The sequence below is a fragment of the Sugiyamaella lignohabitans genome, chromosome D, assembly GCF_001640025.1.
Source record: "Sugiyamaella lignohabitans strain CBS 10342 chromosome D, complete sequence".
NCBI classification, from domain to species: Eukaryota; Fungi; Ascomycota; class Dipodascomycetes; order Dipodascales; family Trichomonascaceae; genus Sugiyamaella; species Sugiyamaella lignohabitans.
The window spans coordinates 145,821-165,643 of record NC_031673.1 but is presented as its reverse complement, the minus strand read 5'-3'; the positions used below and the strand labels follow the sequence as shown (position 1 = coordinate 165,643).

Genomic DNA, 19,823 nt, shown 5'->3' with positions numbered 1-19,823 from the left:
TACAGAGAGAAAAAAAAATGCAAAGGATTCTAGTTGGCCAGATTGCCAGTACGGCGTTTGGCCTGGTTGAGACGCGAGTTGACTCGGTGGGTCTCGTCGTCGAGCTCGTCGAGAAGCTGGTTTTGGAAGGTGAGTTCTTCGTTGATGGCGAGTCCGAGCCGTTTCTGTTGTTCGATGGTTTGGCGTAGCGACTCGACAGTGCGATCCTGCTCTTCCATGTCGGATTTCTGGAGTGCCAGGAGACCGCTGTTATTTAGTTGTCTCGTTCGGCCGGTTTCAGGGGCTGGTGCACCCAGGATGCGTGTAGGGGTCGAAGTTCGGGACGGCGATCTCGATGATAATGGAGATGATACTCCGGTACCTGATGCTCCAGAGAGCGACGAGGTTTGATTAAATGCTGAAGAAATGCCATTACCAGCTCCACTAGACATGTTGGAACCGAATGGCGATGACGAGGTATTTTCGCCATTCCGTAATGCCAATTTCAGATTCTGAACAATATCCCGTCTACGGCGGTACTCGCCATCACCCAGGCTGTTGTCAGAAGACAGAACCGATTCAAGATGCTTTATTTTCGACCGGCTGAGTACCACTAGTCTGCGATGCTCAGCTGCCTCAGTAGGGCCGCCAATGCCACTTGCCATCAATTGCTTGCTTTTTAGCGCCTTCTGGATCAGAGAACTGGCTTCTGACTCCATTTTCAACCAATCACCACGAGCTTTAGCTGCTACTGAACTTTCACTCTTGGCATGTTTGCTAACCTCGAGGAAATCCATGAATGCCAGCGATTCTCTCCACTCGTCTTTCTTTGCCAAAGCCCGAAGAAACAGTTCTAAAGCTCTTCGTCTGTCGTCAAGAAACTCTCGATTCTTAGTTCCAATCCATTTCTTGCCCGGCAAATCAACTGGTGCCTGTTCACCCATCTCCTCCTCAATGGCCTCCACAAACTTGACGAACTCGCTGTACCGCCGTTTCACATGGTACGTCGTCCGGTCAAACGAGATCTGAATATTAAAATACGTCGGCGACGTCTCGCTGTACCCCGGTATCGAAATGTTCATGGCGAAGCAATTCCCAGATCACAACTCCTTACTCCAATCCAAAGTAATCTGTTGAACTAACTTTGCTGACTGTCTCCCTAAACTCGCCGTCCTTCCTTATCTCTGGACCCTAGCCCTTATCAACAGGATCGGCCAGTCTGCCTCCGGCGGCTGGGGCTCTGCCCCAGACCCCGTGGCTCCTCTCACTTCGTTCGAGTCGTTTCGTCGACGGTCCCGGCAATCTCCTGCGAAGCAGGAGCAACCAGGGTCTGGGGCGGAGCCCCAGCCGCCGGAGGCAGATGACCCCTATTCACGGACTGCGATCGAAAAGGTGTGCAGCCGCATGGGCCTCGAGGGTATTTTTCGTGATGCACGACCAGGTGCTGATTTGTTTACTACGTGTGTTGATCTGGTTCGCTGGTTGCCGTTTATTGTTTCTCAGTTCGCGAATATTTTACCATGGCTGCCGCTGCTGTTCGTCCAATTGTTATCTCCGGTCCTTCTGGTACCGGCAAATCGACTCTGTTGAAGAAACTGTTTGCCGAGTTTCCTGATCGATTCGGCTTCTCCGTGTCTCGTAAGTTCCGTGCTGAGCTATTGCAACGTTTTATTTTGATAAAAATCTAAAAACATGAAAGAAAGACAGAAAAATAGGTTGGTTGCCATTTTTCTTTTTTTTTGTTCATATCTGGCTGTGAGTTTTTCAGGTTGCTAACTATGTCCAGACACCACTCGTTCCCCAAGACCCGGTGAGGTGAACGGCAAGGACTACAACTTCGTCACTGTCGACGAGTTTAAGTCTCTGATCGAGAATGGCGCTTTTATTGAGCATGCTCAATTCTCTGGAAATTACTATGGAACTACTGTCAAGGCTGTTAAGGATGTTGCTGAGGTTCTCAAGAGAACCTGTATTCTCGATATCGATATGCAAGGAGTCAAGTCAGTCAAGAAGACTGATTTGAATGCCCGTTTCCTTTTCATTGCTCCTCCATCTGTCGAGACTTTGAAGTCTCGTCTCGAGGGCCGTGGCACTGAGACCCAAGAATCTCTTAATAACCGTCTTAATCAAGCTCTTGCTGAGCTTGAGTACTCCAAGGAGCCTGGTGCTCACGACAAGATCATCGTTAACGATGACCTTGAAAAGGCCTATGCTGAGTTAAAAGCTTTTGTCACTTCTGAATAGATATTTGATTTTTGATTTTTGATTTAATATTTTTTTTTTTATTTTTTGATTTCTAGTTTTGATTGTGATATTTTGTCTTAGATTTTTGTACTATCATCATAAATTGATCACTAGATCAGATCCAGCACGAGCATTGTGTCCGATTTCGACTCTAGTCAGCTTTATAACGGAGAATGGGAAGATTGATTTGAACCTCGAGTTGAGTTCTGCATAGATTAGTATGCATTCCAGATTGCCGATATATAACCCCAACTCCGACCTAACAAAAATTTTCAGTCCAGTTTTCAATTTATTATTAAAAAATTGATAACTTAACTTGTGAGATTCGAATGTTTTTGAGAGTCACTAGAAATTGGCCTTTTAGTGATTGATTTTGTGACCTTGGAATATCTCTGGGATCAAGATTCACCTAGTGATTCCACTGGACAGCCGCATTCATGCTGCATTTATTCAAGTCGTCTCTTATCGGATCAGGTTCACAACTTTAATCAAGGTAGTTTAAAGGCTACCTAAGTCCCTATATTTTACAAGAAATGTCTTCAGTACCACCAAACTCAGATTATACGTCCCTTACTGGCGAGGAAGACATCCTTGACAAACTGGCTCGTAAGGCCAAGGAGCAGCCGGTTGTGCCAATTGGCATGCTCTTAACATGCGGTGCTTTATATATGTCTGCTAGGGCTCTTCGTGGTGGAAATTCTAAACTGGCCAACAGAATGTTTTATTGGCGTGTTGGTTTGCAGGGTTTCACTGTGGCTGCTCTTGTTATTGGAGGATACTATTACGGAAAACCCAATCGTCCTACTGACAGAGACTCTATTCTACGAAGGACGGCTAAAGAGAGAGAGGACATTTGGATCAAGGAGCTTGAGCGCGTGGACGAAATGGACAAAGAAAGAAAGGCTCGTGCTGATGCTGTTGCCTTGGATAAAAAGGAGAGACTTCGTCGTCAATTCGAGGAGGCTCGTGCTGCCAGTGGCAAAAAGGACGAGTAACTCGTCCCCATCGATACTTAAATTATTTGTAAATACAACCAACATTCACTTAATATAACGAAATCATCTTTTTCATCATTGTCTATAACCTGAGAAGTTGGAAGACTCCCATTAAAGGATGGAGTGGGGTCGGATCTACTTCAAGGGCCGAGCCCGACCGGGGAATATTCGGGTCGTTTTGCGTTTTTCTTGAGAAAATTAATTAACTAGCGATGATTTAGTATAATGCATTTATAATGTTACAGAAGCTACCAGTAGTAGCCTAATTGGGTGTCGAGAAACTGACATTGGGCTTGGTCTATAGAAGAAATGGAGCCCTGGCCACCCAGTAGCTGAACGTTGAGGTTTTGACCCGAACTTGGTGTCCAGTTTGAATAACCGTTGCAATTGGGGTTTCCATTTTTGACAAATGATCCCCACCTGGTCTGGACTTCTTTAACTAGTGATGTTTGGGAACTAGAGAGCGATGTTGGATTGGGATATGTGCCGAATACCAGGTATAAATCGTCTTCATGACATACTGCTCCATTTGAACACAGTGCAAAACCAGAATTGTCAGGATATTGAATGCCTTCAACAAATTGATAAAAATAGGTATATTTATGAGAAGATGTTTGATATAGTTGGGCGGTCATTTGGGAAGGGCAAGAGAACTCATATTCTGTAGCAATGGATGAGAGTTGTAGTTCATAATTGATTCCCTGAGGGTAGGTACTACTATTGATATCAGTGCTGAAGAGGCTGGATGAAAGAATTTTTCCTGCTCCTACTGGTCCTAACTGTGCTGCCAATGCATACTGATAAATATCAGGAGTCATACCAGCACTTCCAAAAACTTGGCTGACAGCCGCCAGACCCTCATCTTTAACCACGCCAATCATAACCTCTACAGGATTCACAATTGGGGATTGTGAAGTCAATGCAGGAGTGAGATCCATAGGCAAGTTTTCAGAATTAACATTTGGTCCAAATGGATACACAGAGTTCACGCCGGGAATATTGGTCAATTCTGAGTAAACATTCATTTGTGCTGAAAGAATATCCGAAACACTAGCGTTACGTAAACAAGTGATTAAATCCTCTCCTGAATTTGTAGAACACCCGAGTGACTGGTCTATTATAGGAGCAATTCCATCCTGGGAAACTGTTGAATTATTAGCAGAATAAGCTTGGGGGTCAGATTGGATGATAGCTCTACTGAATAGCCCTTTTGCAGATGGCGTCATAAGCAGAGTACGAACAACAGTAGCACCAGAACTTTCTCCAGCAATTGTGACAGAGTCAGGTTTACCACCATAACTAGCAATGTTTTCATTGACCCATTTGAGAGCCATGACCACATCTGTTAGTCCAAAGTTGGTACCAGTTTCAGGACTATCATAAAACCCTAGAGCACCTAGTCTATAGTTTACAGTGACAACGACAATATTCTCTGCCTGTGCTAACTGGGAACCATTGAAAACAGGGTCAGCACTTCCACCTTGTATAAAAGATCCTCCATGGATCCAAAACAGGACTTCATTTGACGCTTTCGTCGAAGGTGTGTAGACGTTTAAGTAGAGACAATCTTCATGGGTCGAAGTAACGGTTGTACTTGTTTGAGGACAATAAGGAGGAAGCGTCTTTGCATTTCTTGGAGACGAATTTGGAGTATATTGAACTGCATTGGCAAAACGTAGGTTACCAGTAGGAGGTTGGGCATAAGGAATACCGAGAAATTCAGAGAACGAAGCTTGGCAAATGCCATTGAATTTTCCTCCACTGGAAGAAACAAGACAAGTTTGGGCAGGACATGTGTTTGTCTCTCCATATATTAGCGCCAGGAGAGGCAATAGTAATGCCATCAAACGAGGAAACTGGCAAAGAATCATTGGTAACTAGGAAAGATCAAAATGTTGAAGATGCCGGATGGGTGATGATTATTTAGAGAGAAGGCTAGTGAATAAGACAAATTATAATAGTATTATTAGGAATCAGGTGGACTATTTATAAATGCATCAATGGGATCAATACGGTCATATTTAATGGTGAGTGATGAGAAACTGAAGGAGTTGTGGTGCTGCAAAAAGAAAAGTGGAACCCTGCATATACAGGATCTACCTTCGAAATATTCAAGCTACAGGTTCTCTGGGCCTCTAAAATCATAAGACATTATCTCTCTAGCTCAAAATAAGTTATTAATTCGAATATAAGTTACAGAAAAAAAAGAGGGTGTAAGAATTTATTTCTGGCTTTGATATTTCATTTTCGACCCAGTTTAATGATCTCCGTGAAATGCAAGGACGTACATTTAGAGAGAAATTTATTTCCTGTTTTGGATTCCTTCAGGATTTACATCCATTAGTCAGTTTATAGCTTATCAAATCTGCAATCTCGATAGCGATTTATTTCTGGCCAAGAGATTGATGTGGGGTATGAACAATTTGTTTGATCCACCTTCTTCCTCCGCTTAAGATGCCACAAGTAACAGGGCCAAATATTATTTATTAATTACTGGTTTATTAAGTAGTTATTGATTGTGAACAGGAGTTGAAAAATATCATATCAATTAGGATATTAGAATAATACTATACTTTAAAAGTAGCTAGAAATACTTTGGCAAAAACAATGAATTAGAAATATACAATTCAATATTCAATGATTCGTCGTCAGTTTGGTTGACCCCTGAAATATGTTCTATGGGGTCTAAAATAATTCCATCTTAACGAATAACTAGATTTTACTCACTCATTATTTCGGCAACAAAACGCAATATGTGCTTGATAATGAAGATGCCTCATTAATTTTTTTTGACCCATTTTTAAATTAACTAAAATAAATAAGATAGATTTAACCCCTATTAAGAATCTTGGAAAAGGAGCCTCACCGTGAAAGATCTACATTGCAACATGAGACTAATGCATCTTCATGAGCTTCGCATGTTACTATCTTTTGCTTCTGCAGACATAAGAAAGTGATCAAAAAATCTCGAATAAAGTCATGGGTGTGAGTAAACTGTTAAATTTTTAGAGGTAGTGGAATGAAATCACAGATCAACTATCTAGAAAAATCAACTGCCGAAATAAATCTTCATGATACTAACTAACAGAATGATGGTGGGTCGATTCCGACTAGATCGGATCTCGTGAAAGAGAGCTCGAGGGGACCAACAACATCAGAAATGTTCGAGTCAAAGCAGTTGAACTCCCGTGATCTGTGGACAGCTTGTGCATTAAGTGGAAAGCTACTACGAGATCCAATAGTAAGCGACTACAAAGGTCGATTATACAACAAAGAATCAATCCTAGAGTATTTGCTGACCCCAGAGAAATTTGGTGCATCTCAAAGGGCTAAAGTCACATATATAACAGGGATTAAGGACATTGTAGAGCTGAAAATCACTCGAGAGAGCAAATCACAGACATGGATCTGTCCATTGACAGAGAAAGATATAGTTAAGGAATCAGCTTCACAGCGATTTGTATATATCGCTGAATGTGGACACCTCATGACAGAGAAGGCAATACGACAAATGACCATGGTCGATAATGCTAAAGACCATGGAAATGGGACGGCAAATGGATCCAGTGCAGAGAGCAGTCTGAATCATGGAGACAGAGATAATAAGAAAGAGTACTGTCCAGTATGCGACACGGAGTACATACCAGTAAATCTTGTCACTGTGAATCCTAGCATACCCGAACTTGTCAAAAAGAACGAGGACCGTATGAAACTGCTTGCTGAGCTGGGACTAACTCATTCTCTAAAACCAAAAAAGAAGAAGGAAAAAGAGAAGAAAAAACAGAAGTCGTCTACCGAAAAGAAACGGAAATCGCTGACAACTTCAGACGATGTTCCTGCGAAGAAGACCAAAGTGCCTGTCGATACGTGAGTCATCTCGAGCAGTACCACCTCGATATTTAAATGATTTACCGTGTATCAGCGGTTAGACCCTACTGCGACCCCATCCTCGCTTCTGCCGTCATCCCTATGCTCGACTCGAGCGCAGTAAGAAGAGCAGTGGGGTCTGGAGCGACGCCCCAGACCCCGAGGCAGGTCTCGCCAAACGACATTCTTCCAAGATCACGACCGCTGTCTGCGAAAATAAACACACTTCATTGTTAACTCTTAAATATGTACATAATATCCAGTATAGGATTCTACCAGATCTAGTTCTCGTCCTTTTGAGCAGCAGCAGCGGCCTCAGCTTCAAAAGCAGCCTAATCGTTAGTTTGACATTTCCCCCAGCTTGACTGATCAGTCGTCAAAAGCACTTACATGAGTCTCGCTGGTCAGCGAAGAGGGCAGGGACTGCACTCGCACATTCCTATTAGCATACATGGTCCTTCCCAGACCACCGACAAGCCAAACTATGCTCTGTTAGTCTCGGGTCGCAGTTGCCTCCGGCGGCTGGGGCGCTGCCCCAGACCCCGAGGCTCCTCTCGCTCCGCTCGAGTCGGTCCCGACATCACGAAAATCTTCAGATCAGGCTTCACTTCGCGGACTGTTTGCGCCTCACACTTTTTATCTGAAGACAAACGCTCGTTTTTTTTGGATGGGGTGGAGAGTTTGCAGTCAGTGATGAGGCTACGAGGGCCAAAAATGATCTCGAGGGTTACTTACGTGAGCCGCCAATAATAGCAAAAACACTCAAACGGTGGACAGCATCTGCCGCTTGAACAAACCAGGGTCTTCCGTACATTTTTTCTCAGTTCTAATCTGGTCTGTATTGTCGAGGTTCAATCCTGTCGAGAGGATCATGAGATTTATCACTGTGCGGCGCACCACGACGGACTGGTGCAAGGTGCAGGTGTGGATCTCACTTGATTTTTATAATACTTCGTTTAGTGGCCTCAGAAGTGATATAAGCGATTAGAAAAATATTTTTATCAAGCTGTTAATTTTTATCCGGAACTCAATCTGAGAACTGAGCTAAATCACCCACAGTCACATACACGGTTTTGATTTAGTTAATGCTATCAGCTGTAAACTGCTCCTTCAATGCTATTTATCAGTTATCAGTTTTCATGCAGACCGTTTTATTGTCGAACCTCAAATACTCCCAGTAAATTCTTAGGGATTAGTCTCCAAAGGAAATTTACCATCTGGGCTGCATTTAGAACTCGAAAAGCGGAGACGATCACGTCACTGCAGGGTAATATATCACAGGAAACCTTCAGATGGAGATTCTAAATACATTTTCTAATGATAATTATGCCACTGCTGGTCTGATGGAGCAGTACGACTATGGAGCCTGGTACATAGCTGTCTGACTTAGTGTTATACTTATCTACTCAAATTCATGGACAGGCACTTTAGCACTTGCACTGTTCATATTTTACATAGTGACATTCACATGCACCCACTCTTCAAAATTGTGAAAAATTACATTGACGGGCACGAATCTAGCACTTATAGACATTTCGATAAGTTGAACCGACAATAAAAAAAAATTTCAAAAGAAATTAAACGTAAAAGAGGAATAGTGGTTCATACCGAACCTTTGTGCAAAGTGGTTCTCTAAAGCCGGGTAAAATGAACATTAAATAAAACTATAACTAATAGATACAAAAAAAGTTGGAATTTGAACGCATTATATATGCACATTGATACAGTACAGGGACATTATATATATATATATGTATATCTATATACATCTGACCAACAGCCAGCACATTCTACAGCGTATATTGTACGTGTTTTAACCATTCATCTCCACCATATACCAGTAGAATAATTCAAGAGCAAAAACTTAAAATACTCAGAGATCACAGATTTCACCGTCTGAAGCATAACTAGAGCACCCAAACCACCAGAAAACCCAGGGAAATAGAGGGAAAACAATACCTCGTGTATAGTATCCCAGACCCCCATACGAGAAAAAAAATCATGGATGTCGTATTAATTCCAGCCGTGGTCAAGCATTCTCAAGCCAGAACCAACTCAAGTTCCCATGCTCTACAAATGTCTCGACAGATGAGGAGTTACTGACTCGTTTTGAACCATGCCGTGTAACTCTACCTGGCGTATTTATTCCCATCGCCAAATGACAGAATCCCCTCAAATCTCCAATGCTCGCAAAAGGGACAGTCCATTGCATGAGAATCCTGCAGGGAACCAACCAAGATTAAGCACTCAATGCATAATCATTCTGCATGTCCAAACGATCCAATATATCTGTGCATAAAAATATGCAAACCCCAGCATCCCATTTCGTTATTTCTTCACCCAAACTCCAAGAAATCTCCTGCGAAGCAGGAGCCACGGGGTCTGGGGCGGAGCCCCAGCCGCCAGAGGCAGTCCTCGGGGGGTTCACGTGCCTCCGGCGGCTGGGGCTCCGCCCCAGACCCTGGCTGCTCCTCTCGCTTCGCTCAAGTCGATTCGTCCACGGTCCTCGCAATCTACTGCGAAGTAGGAGCTACGGGGTCTGGGGCGGAGCCACCGGAAGCAGAATATGGGGTCAGTAAGATTTATTAACTATATAAATTAGGGCGCGAGCGAGGGACACGGGGAGGGGAGTCTACAAGTCGACTTTGGACTTAGAGTAGGCCGTGGCCCTTTTGTAGAGGTCCCAGGCGTAGCTCTTGACGTTCTCGTATTGGGTGTAGAGATGCTGTTGCACGTGGCCCAACAGTGTTTGTGCGTGGACCTGTGCTTGAGCACCCACTTCACCGGCCTTTGCGCCGGTGTCGGCTACAAACTCCTTGGACTTGCCAATGTAAGGTTGAGCATTGGCAGCAGCAGCGGCTTGGTACGATTTGATATCCTCGACAAGAACGTCCTTGTGAGCCAGAACTTGTTCTTTCAGAGAGGCAGCATACCCTTTAACGTCTTTAGTAGCAGAGGTGTGAACGTCGTAGAGAGAATGAGCATCGAGCCATTCCTTTAATTGTGAATCGGACCACGAGTCAATGAGATCGTCTCTTAAAGAACCGGCTTGATCGTATACTTGAGCCTTGGCAATATCAATTTTGTTCAGAAAATCGTTGACCTGTGGAGAGTACGAGTAAGAGGCATTAACTACCGTGGCGGCCGATACGGTGGCAATTGCAATTGTAGAAAACTTCATTTTGATTTAATTTTGGTTTAATTCAACTGTCGAATGTTAATTCGATTCGTAATAAATTCTTTGTAGAGATGTGTATAATTACACGTCAGATGAGAGAAGTCGATTACAATTGATCAATTGACAAATAAATTTACAATTGAAATATTTGTAGCTGTCTAAGAGATTCAGAAAAGTTATTTAACTTGTCAGATGTTGAAATAAAAAAATATTCAGCACACCTCAATTGACGGATTATCAAAAAAATAAATTGCTAGGCAACGCAAAAAATCAGTAGCAAAGAAGACGCCACCAGTCCCTTTTATACTCCCGGCCTTGTTTGTTCTAACCCAAATAAAGTTGAGATTGCTATCGGCAGGCTGGTTCTTTGCTTCCTGATGGCACCATCACCCGATACTGCGGTAACTTCACTCCCAACGCCCCTCAGCACCCGCCTACACCCCCGATAAACGCATATTGCGGAGTGCCTCTACGTCACTAGGCCCTGCAGATCCACCCATCTCGCAACTTTTTGCTATAATATTACCTACTCCCGACCCTGCAACCGGTGCCCTGCCGCTGCTGCCCTGCCGACACTTCACATGCACATGCACTAACGCCATCTCTCTCTTTTGCCTCGGCCATTCCCGCGATTCTGCTCCTCAAACATCGTGTGAGCGGCATTTCTCCGACATCTGATATTCTCCTCCACGCCCCGCTTCTCTCTCACGAATCCAACTCGTGTTTCCGGTCAAACGAACTGATCGGGGACTGGGAAAAAGGCGCCAGCGGGGATGGCTGGAAAGCGATCGGCCTGCTATTTCTCCGATGGCTGGTGCGACGCGGATCTGCCCTCTTCCGTTTGCGGTGGGGCAATCATCGGCCGGAAACTGACATGCTTAGCTCCGATGGCTCGGTGGCGTTAGGTGTGTCTGCCTCCGGCGGCTGGGGCTCCGCCCCAGACCCTGGTTGCTCCTGCTTCGCAGGAGATTCGGGGTTTGGCTGGAGACCGCGATGTAACGACTCGAGCGCAGCGAGAGGAGCAGTGGGGTCTGGGGCGCAGCCCCAGCCGCCGGAGGCAACCCCCACCCCCTGAGGACCCTGCATCCGCCCTGCTTGGACCCTGCAGCTCCCGTTTAGTCGCCAGTGGTCACAGGCTCGAGTTGCGAAGAAGTTAGGGGGTTTAGAGTCCACGGACTGATACTTTTATGTACAATAGAGACCCCGTTTGCACCCGGAAAAATGGGTGTAGTGACCTGGAGAGGAGGATATGGGAGCCGCGCTGGCGGCTTGGGAGCTAGGGGGTGAAAAGTTTAGGATGATCCGTGAAGTTTAGAGAGTGGACGACGACCGTGATACAACAGAGCACTCAAAGTTTTCGAGCTTTTTTGGCACTTTTTAGCATTTTTTAACGAGAGAGAATTTGTGTGTGTGGCAGTGAGCGAAGATGAATTTTCCAGGGTCTTCTGGAGCCGGGTCGACGGGCGGAACGATCCAGTCGTACTACGACATGACCCCCGAGCAGCAGGCTCAGGTCGGTGCTGCTGCGATGATGGCGGCCATGCAATCGTGTCCTGGTAAATCTGTCATGGCCGGAGTCACTGGTTTTGCCCTTGGTGGTATGTTTGGTATGTTCATGGCCAGTGTAAGTACTTTTTTTTTCATTTTGAATCACTACTGGGCCAGATATTAACAGAGGTCAGATGAGTTATGATACGCCACTGGGTGGTCTGGACACAAAACTGGCGGACCTACCGTTCCGTCAGCAGATGAAGATCCAGTTCAGAGATATGGGTACACGGTCCTACAGCAGTGCCAAGAATTTCGGTTTCATTGGTCTCGTGTTCACCGGTGTCGAGTGTTCAATCGAATCTGTAAGTTCTCTCGACGGGGATGTGCCTCCGGCGGCTGGGGCTCTGCCCCAGACCCCGTGGCTCCTCTCGCTTCGCTCGAGTCGGCGTCCCTGGTATTATTTTAATATCGGTTTGAAGTATGATCGAGCCGATGTTTTACTGTTGATACCGGGTCGTCAGTTCAGGTGACGTGAGAATCAGTCGCTAACATGTTACAGCTACGAGCAAAGAACGATCTGTGGAACGGTGTGACTGCTGGATGTATTACAGGAGGTGGTCTGGCCGTCAAGTCGGGCCCCCAGGCCGCACTTTTCGGCTGTGGTGCGTTTGCAGCCTTTTCGACGGCTGTCGAGCTGTATCTCCAGCGAGACAGCGCGCCTCCTCCATCGTCCGACGAAGACGAGTAACCAGCATAGAACCCTGCCTTGTAATGACCAACCTCCTTATGTATATAGCTATCAATATTTTAGACACACAGGGTGCTGCCTCCGGCGGCTGGGGCTCCGCCCCAGACCCCGCTGCTCCTCTCGCTGCGCTCGAGTCGGTTCCATCCTCGGTCCCCGGCAATCTCCTGCGAAGCAGGAGCAACCAGGGTCTGGGGCGGAGCCCCAGCCGCCGGAGGCACATTCCACGACAAAGAAAAACTAATAATACAATAATTTATGTTCCCCAGGAACCGAGGTGGACTGTTCTATTTGTGGTCTTCGTCGTCCAGATCGTGCTCGCCGGAACGAGAGACGATGTCGAGGAGACCGTCGATGTATGAACCGAGTGCCAGGTTGACAGTGTAGGATCCGATGAACTCTTCGACACGTGGACGGAGCAGAGTCCTGCCAGCCGGACTGCGGGCGATGTTTTGAAGTACGAGTGCCGATGTCACACAGACTGCCGATGGTTCTCGTACGATAGAATTGGCTTGGTCGGTTGGTTTGGGGTCTGGTTGTTTGGGAGCGTTTAGCACAGATGGCGCGATAGGGTACTCTCTGGGACGGATGCCTTTTATAATGAACTTTTTCTGTCCTCCTGGTAATTGAACGACCATGGCTGACGAGGTGCGGAAGGCTGACGTTACATTTTTGATAAAGTCAACGGCAGGAAGTAGTCGACGGCCTGATTCACGAGCAAACGTTTCAAATTGTGCTTCGTATGCTTTCCAGAGTGAAATCTGCGTCACTTCGCCGTCTTCGTCGTCAATATAACAGGTACGGATCCAGTGAGTGGCTCGGTCTGGTTCTTCCATGGCGTAAAGCTCTTTCAGGATCCAGGCAGGAAGTTTGGGAGGTTCGGTAGGAACTGGCTCCTTTGTTTTTCTAGGAAGTCGAATGTAATCTGCCACAGGCTGAGGTTCGATTTTATATGTTAGAAGTCTGCTCAAATGTGTTGTTACGATTTCTAAGTTGAGGTGAGCGTCTTTATTATTAACACCATTCTCCACATCTGAGATATTGATCAGTCGAGATACGTTTTCTCGGCGTGCTGTGTATTGGTATAGGAAATCCAGTGACGCTGACATGAGCTCTTCATCATCTGTGACAAGTAAATATCGGAGAATACTCGACACAATCGGAAGTGGCACTGACCCGACAATATTCTTGTCATCGCGAATCATTAGTCGTGAGAGGCATCGGATGGTAGGAATTAATGTACTGCGATCAGTCGAGGCGCTGATGATCTTGCAAATAGTTGCAAATAATGGATTCGACGGCGAGTCGGGGGTCATGTGGAAACTGATGGACTCGGCAATATCAATACAGTAACTGGATATTTCAGCGACTGCTGGATTAGACGAAGTGGTCGAGTTGGGTCTTTTAGGATCGTTACCTGCAATCATGAACTGAAGTCCTCGCAGCACAATCTCGTTACAGAATGGCGAGTTGGCTAGGAAATGGGCATTTTCCGGGTCAAGCGAGGCGTTTCTTAGAATTAGTAGAGCTTCGATTGTTTTGTGCAGTTGGAAAAAGTCGCTATCAGCCGACCCGTAAAACGGGCTATTTAAATCGGGAACTGTAATAGGTGCAGAATCAGTGCTGGACTCTGGTCCATTACCTGTAGTAACCGTAGTATTACCTCCAATATCTGAGCTAATGCCAACTTGTAGATCGTCAGCTGTATTTGAAGGAGTAAAAGAATCGACTTCCGAGTCCAATCCAGGACCAGGTGCCGATGTCGAGTCGTTTAATATAGTACTGCTGACAGGAGCAGCGAAGATCGAAGAACGCGCAATCTTATCGAACAACAACAGAGGTATCGAGGTGTTATTTTTAAATTGAATCAAACCCGGTTGTCTCACTGATAGTTCCAATAACGCTTTTAAAGCCCAGCTGACCTCGTCTTCAATTCCACACTGGAGAGACATGGAAATTCGTACAATGAAGTCGACTCCTCTCATACCCATACCAATATATGGCTGCTGAGAAGGGTTAATGCGCTGGTATACAGTACTCTGATATAAATGAGGAGCATTTTGTGGTGTATAAACAGCCATTGAAGCTGGAGGGATCATATGAGCAGGCACATCACCCGTCGGCTGAGGAGTCACGCTGTGAGCACTCCCTAATAGACCTGGAGTTGAAGGACTGGGAGTCCCCGGGGTTCCAGGTGTGCTAGGAGTTAATCCATTGGATACCGTAAGTCCACTCATAACCGTGCCACCACGAACGTGAACAGGAATGTTATTAGTCCCCGGAGTCGAGATACCGCCGGGTGTTTTGGAAGGACCAGAAATGCCCGAGATTCTCGTATTGGGTGTTGAGGACGAGCCATAGTTGGGCCTCGTCTGGTGATGACGCAGCACACGCCCCCCTGGAGAAGACATTTCCACTATTTTTCGCTACAAATTAATCGCACTTGCAAATCTGTTAACGATTCTGTGGTGCAATATAATGTTATCAGTTCCTGCAACAACTACGCGTCGCAGCTTCACAAACATGAAATATTTGACACCCCGATAACATGCATATCACTACGATCGGGAGCACACCCTGCATCGGGCTTTTTCAGGGGGTGTGCCTCCGGCGGCTGGGGCTCCGCCCCAGACCCTGGTTGCTCCTGCTTCGCAGGAGGATATCTGGAACCGTCCACGGAACGACTCGAGCGAAGCGAGAGGAGCAACCAGGGTCTGGGGCGGAGCCCCAGCCGCCGGAGGCAGACTCCCACCCAGCCAGATCTCCGGCATCTTCAGTTAGTCATTGCGTGTCCTCTTTAGTCTATTTATTGGAGTGTGCTTGTGTATCACCGTCCTCGATGTGAGGAGAAGTCATCCGCTTTTCTTCTGTTGTTTTAAAGAAACATTGTTTCGAGGGAATGCCACCTGTATAATTATTAGCGCTCTTATCTTTGTTTCTTCTGTTCTTTCTACTCCACCTGATAGCCTCTACTTTGTATTACAGATGTATAGCCAATGCCTAGTAAATTCTTCTCATCTTCCCAGAAGTAAAGTTCTCGATTTATTATAATTTCGTTGAATTTTGCTACAGACTCCTCATAAGGGCCACAGCAATGGAACTTATATTTCATCTCGTGTAAGAGGAAAGGAAAGACTAATGATACTATTCTCGAATACTCGGCAGTAAGATCTTAATGAGAGTTGTACTTAAGGGAGGCAGAAGCTCCTAACGTATATCAAATTAAATTCAAAGAAGAGGTGATGTTCTGTACCAACGAGTCTTGGCTTATAAGAGACTGAGAACTTGTATTAACATTTAACCCACAGTTCGCAGAATGAATATAAAATTGTTATAGAAGGATATCATTCATCAAAATTTGTGTGACTGTGGTTTCTTTCCTTCATAATTTGCTAATAGTGGGAGGTTGGTAAAAACAAAGTTGACTCTCAGAAATTATCGCAGATCGGTTAACAGGAAGCAGGTAATTTGTGAATATGGGACTTTTTTAACAACGATTTGAATCTATAGATGCTAAACAAATACTCAAATTTCGTGTCATGTTTAAGAATAGAATTGGAAAAATCATACCCGGGTGGGTGCAGATTATGCTGTTATGACAGACTTCTGCGCGGTGAGCTGTGGGTTTAACCTGTGCAACCCAGTTTTAGCCGACATTGAGTCGACAGGATATTGAGAGAGATATTTGCAGACTGACCAGATTGTCCTTATGATAACATTCTTCTGTGGACGAGTTTTCCATGGGCGTTTACAAATCAGATTAAGATGTAGCAATCGGAGGGATGAGGATGGTAGGATTGGAGTGGCTACACAAAAGTCAAGGTCATCCCAGTCACTGTGAAATCTCGATCAACTGAGGCCATGTGAACTTTGATCAGGAGTGATATCAGTATTGATAAAGGTGTTCCTGACCGAACATTGGAGATGGAGACAAAAGTGGCTGTGGAGATCGGCAGGGTACGTGATTAAAGATCCCAAGGTTAGCCTGATTCGGTCACCTCCAGGGTCCTAGCAAATGACCCTGTTCAACAAAGCGACATTCGGCTATTCATGGCCATTCTTCGAGTAACTGATAATCTACTATGTAGTGTAGATTGTGCAAGAGAAAGCGGGTCACATATAATAAGGGCTGAGCCAAGGTGCAGATGCAGGTACGTATGCAGCGCCCCCTGGTTGCTGCGGTCACCTCCTGAATCCACCACCATTCAACCACTCTCGATCAATTAATTTTAATCCACGGACCCCGCCGCTCCGCGAAGCGGAGCACAACCAGGGTCTGGGGCGGAGCCCCAGCCGCCGGAGGCAGCGTGGCCCCCCTCAGATGCCCACCAATTTCCAGAAATAGTTAACCAACCAATGGTTGGCCGTCGCTGGGACAGGTTTAGTTTGAGCTTAACTAGCGTTCTCGGGCATACAATTCGAGTTATCTCTGTTTGTGTGCTTCCTGCCGCCTGCCTGCAAGCTACGGTACTGCCTCACCTGTAGTATCACAAGGTTTAGATCGGCTTGGCTCGATAATGTCTTGGCATCAACTCTCAGTATGGTCCACAGGGGGCTGTTCTGCTCCTTTCCTTAGATAGATAACGGGTAATGAAGCTGTGGGTGTTCATATCTATATAAATCACAGTATCTTGCCAACCGAATTGCCTGGCGTTATATCAAATATATCAGGGGGAACTTTCATTTGAATCATGTCTGCAAGCGATTATTACAAACAGGCTGCTGAAGAAAACACCAGCAGCGAGACTAATCGGGACGATGGTCTGAACACGAATCCAGAAAACGGTCCAGAAAGTGGTCCAGAGACTGGTCCAGATGGTGCTCCTGGTGAGCGAGGTCTGGGTCACGCATTGATGGGTATGGCCAGTTCGCAAATGGCTCATCAGAATCATGGCGGTTACGGCGGTGGTGGCTATGGCAACAATTACAATAACAATTACGGTAACAGCTATGGACACGGTGGCTCCGGAAGCCATGGTAGCAGCGGAATGACATCCGCTTTAATAGGAGCCGCTGCCAGTTCGCTGGCCCATGGTAGTCACAGCGGTCATGGCGGTTATAGTAACCATGGTGGCCACGGGTATAATAGCCATGGAAGTCATGGTAGTAGTGGAATGACGTCGGCGTTGATAGGAGCTGCTGCCTCGTCAATGCTATCCAGTCATAACAACAAGCCCAATAAACACAACAAACACAATAAGCCCCATAAAGACCATGGCTTGACGAGCCAGATCATTGGCGGAATCGCTGGCGCTGCTGCTGGCAGCCACGGCCACGGCCATCAAGGCGGAGGAAACCACGGCAATTACGGCCCTGGCTACGACAACCACGGCGGCTACAACAACTATCAAGACCCCTATAATCAACACGGCGGCCATGGTGGCGGCTATGGTGGTGGCTATGATAACTATAATGGCCACAATCAGTATGGTGGATATGACCAAGGCAATCACGGCCATGGTGGAGGGTATTACTAGTAATTTAACGGGTTTACTTTTTATTTGGGATTACGGACTGCCTCCGGCGGCTGGGGCTCCGCCCCAGACCCTGGTTGTGCTCCGCTTCGCGGAGCGTTTTGATCTTGGAGTCGGTTTGGCTGGTGTGCCGTTGAATGTGTATTGGTTGTTTAGGTGCTATGTCTACGTTGACGAGGTATTGCTGGTTGATTGTGTTCCATTGCCTTTTCTAGTCTTGCTATTGCTATCACCAGTTCTATCACAGTCGTTATGTGACCATATCATGCCCAAGATACCATAGGTTCTAACGAGATTTCTCGCCGAGGGTCTATGATTTTCTGACGCCTAGTTCCAAATCCAGTCGCTATCAATAAGGCTTTCAAAGGAAAGTGATTTAATACAATTAATCATTGAAGATGAGTAGGCAGCAGTTAGAGCATATTATATATACGAATATTAATAGGCTGACTTCATAGACATAATCTTGGATTGAAAGTTTTGCTAAACTCGAAACAACCGAAAGAAAGTAAGATAAGAGACCAGTAACTTCACAAAAGAATGGGTAGTAGAGGCATTTGAAAGCTGTTGCTCAGACTGCTAGTTCTGGTAATAACGGCTTCCCCCTGATCTGAATGAATCTTGCATATATACATGCCGATTTTGAGGTCGATCATAGCTATCATGCATAGAACATTCCTCTTCAATCCGGCCATAGAAGCTTGCTTCCCGAAGACGTTGAAAGAAACGTATTGGATGAACTTGTAAAAGAGTCTGTAATTGGTTCATAACAGTCAAAATCAGATTTGCTAAAAAGGAACCATTTTTTATCTTGGCTATACAATCCAATCTGACAATTTATTATTACCCTATCATTGGGCCAGTCCCCTAATCACTGGGGTTAGTTGACGTATGACTTTTATAAATAATAAATCTATTAGGCTATCAATAATAAATGACAAAACCCTGGTATTGAGAGCTAATGACTCGAGAACCGAGAGAAGTGCCACGGAGTCTGAGGCTGAGCCGGTGAGCCTCAACGTCCGAAGCACCTGACTACCACCTTCAAAGATTTACTGACATCGGTGGTAGGTATGACTCTTCGGAAGGCAGATGTCCAGTGTAATTTTAAAAGTTAAGCCGAGAAAACAACCGAGCTGCAACCGAAAGTAAGGTCGATCGGTATCAACTCATTTCCTGTGAAATTATGTTGCTCAGTTTCACATTCTTTAATTGTATGGTTAAAGAGGGCCCGAGCAGGTCCCGAAGAGGTTGTAAAGTTTCTTATACCGGTACGCCGCTAGTGATCCGGAGTCGGAGCCGGTTGGCCATGCCCACGATAATCGGTCGGGTGGGGATAGTTTGGCCCTCGGCATGTCTCCATTTCCCCGGATCTTATGATGGCGATGAGTTGCCCAGTTGGGGAACGAACCCTGTACCATAGCAGAATACCTCGACATGCAAAATATTGCATACAGAACTATTGGCGAAATCGGTCGAAACAAGCATGAGCATATGCGATTATGCGTAGTTAATTTTCTTTTCCAGTCTCATTTTAGAAATGACCAGGAAGAACGCGGGGGTGGAACCGAAAATAGCCTTGGTACGGCAAGCCACCAGGCTGCGGTAGCAGAGGTGGCATGCTCTATGAGGGGCATAACCGGACCCGAACCCGAAACGGACAAACTAGCCATCGGTCGGGTCATTCTCGTTTGGTCTCGATAAACATCATATCAGCTAGCCATATAAATACCTCCTAGTATCCTCAACTTATCATCACACATCTGATATTTTAATTTAAGATTTTGGTTCGGTTTATATTGAGATTTTGCAATCTTGGTTCAAGTTTCTGACAAAATAATCGATAATTT

General features: G+C 45.6%; 7 protein-coding genes across 7 annotated transcripts; 3 read left to right on the top strand and 4 right to left on the bottom strand.

The window, feature by feature from the left end:
• Window positions 1-29: 29 nt before the first annotated feature.
• AWJ20_4655 (uncharacterized protein) lies at window positions 30-1,061 on the bottom strand (the record flags this gene model as incomplete). The annotated part of the gene is made up of 1 exon (XM_018881741.1): window positions 30-1,061. The coding sequence occupies one exon, from the start codon at window positions 1,059-1,061 to the stop codon at window positions 30-32; it is 1,032 nt and encodes a 343-aa protein (XP_018736189.1).
• A 904-nt stretch (window positions 1,062-1,965) lies between these two features.
• On the top strand, window positions 1,966-2,223 carry GUK1 (guanylate kinase; the record flags this gene model as incomplete). The annotated part of the gene is made up of 1 exon (XM_018881740.1): window positions 1,966-2,223. One exon carries the CDS (start codon window positions 1,966-1,968, stop codon window positions 2,221-2,223), a length of 258 nt encoding a protein of 85 aa, XP_018736188.1.
• A 533-nt stretch (window positions 2,224-2,756) lies between these two features.
• On the top strand, window positions 2,757-3,218 carry RCF1 (Rcf1p; the record flags this gene model as incomplete). Its single annotated transcript, XM_018881739.1, has 1 exon — window positions 2,757-3,218. One exon carries the CDS (start codon window positions 2,757-2,759, stop codon window positions 3,216-3,218), a length of 462 nt encoding a protein of 153 aa, XP_018736187.1.
• A 248-nt stretch (window positions 3,219-3,466) lies between these two features.
• On the bottom strand, window positions 3,467-5,089 carry AWJ20_4652 (uncharacterized protein; the record flags this gene model as incomplete). The annotated part of the gene is made up of 1 exon (XM_018881738.1): window positions 3,467-5,089. One exon carries the CDS (start codon window positions 5,087-5,089, stop codon window positions 3,467-3,469), a length of 1,623 nt encoding a protein of 540 aa, XP_018736186.1.
• Window positions 5,090-6,378: 1,289 nt separating this feature from the next.
• On the top strand, window positions 6,379-7,089 carry AWJ20_4651 (uncharacterized protein; the record flags this gene model as incomplete). The annotated part of the gene is made up of 1 exon (XM_018881737.1): window positions 6,379-7,089. The coding sequence occupies one exon, from the start codon at window positions 6,379-6,381 to the stop codon at window positions 7,087-7,089; it is 711 nt and encodes a 236-aa protein (XP_018736185.1).
• Window positions 7,090-9,717: 2,628 nt separating this feature from the next.
• Window positions 9,718-10,266, bottom strand: AWJ20_4650 (uncharacterized protein; the record flags this gene model as incomplete). The annotated part of the gene is made up of 1 exon (XM_018881736.1): window positions 9,718-10,266. The coding sequence occupies one exon, from the start codon at window positions 10,264-10,266 to the stop codon at window positions 9,718-9,720; it is 549 nt and encodes a 182-aa protein (XP_018736184.1).
• Window positions 10,267-12,786: 2,520 nt separating this feature from the next.
• RSC9 (Rsc9p) lies at window positions 12,787-14,910 on the bottom strand (the record flags this gene model as incomplete). The annotated part of the gene is made up of 1 exon (XM_018881734.1): window positions 12,787-14,910. One exon carries the CDS (start codon window positions 14,908-14,910, stop codon window positions 12,787-12,789), a length of 2,124 nt encoding a protein of 707 aa, XP_018736183.1.
• Between the last annotated feature and the right edge of the window lie 4,913 nt (window positions 14,911-19,823).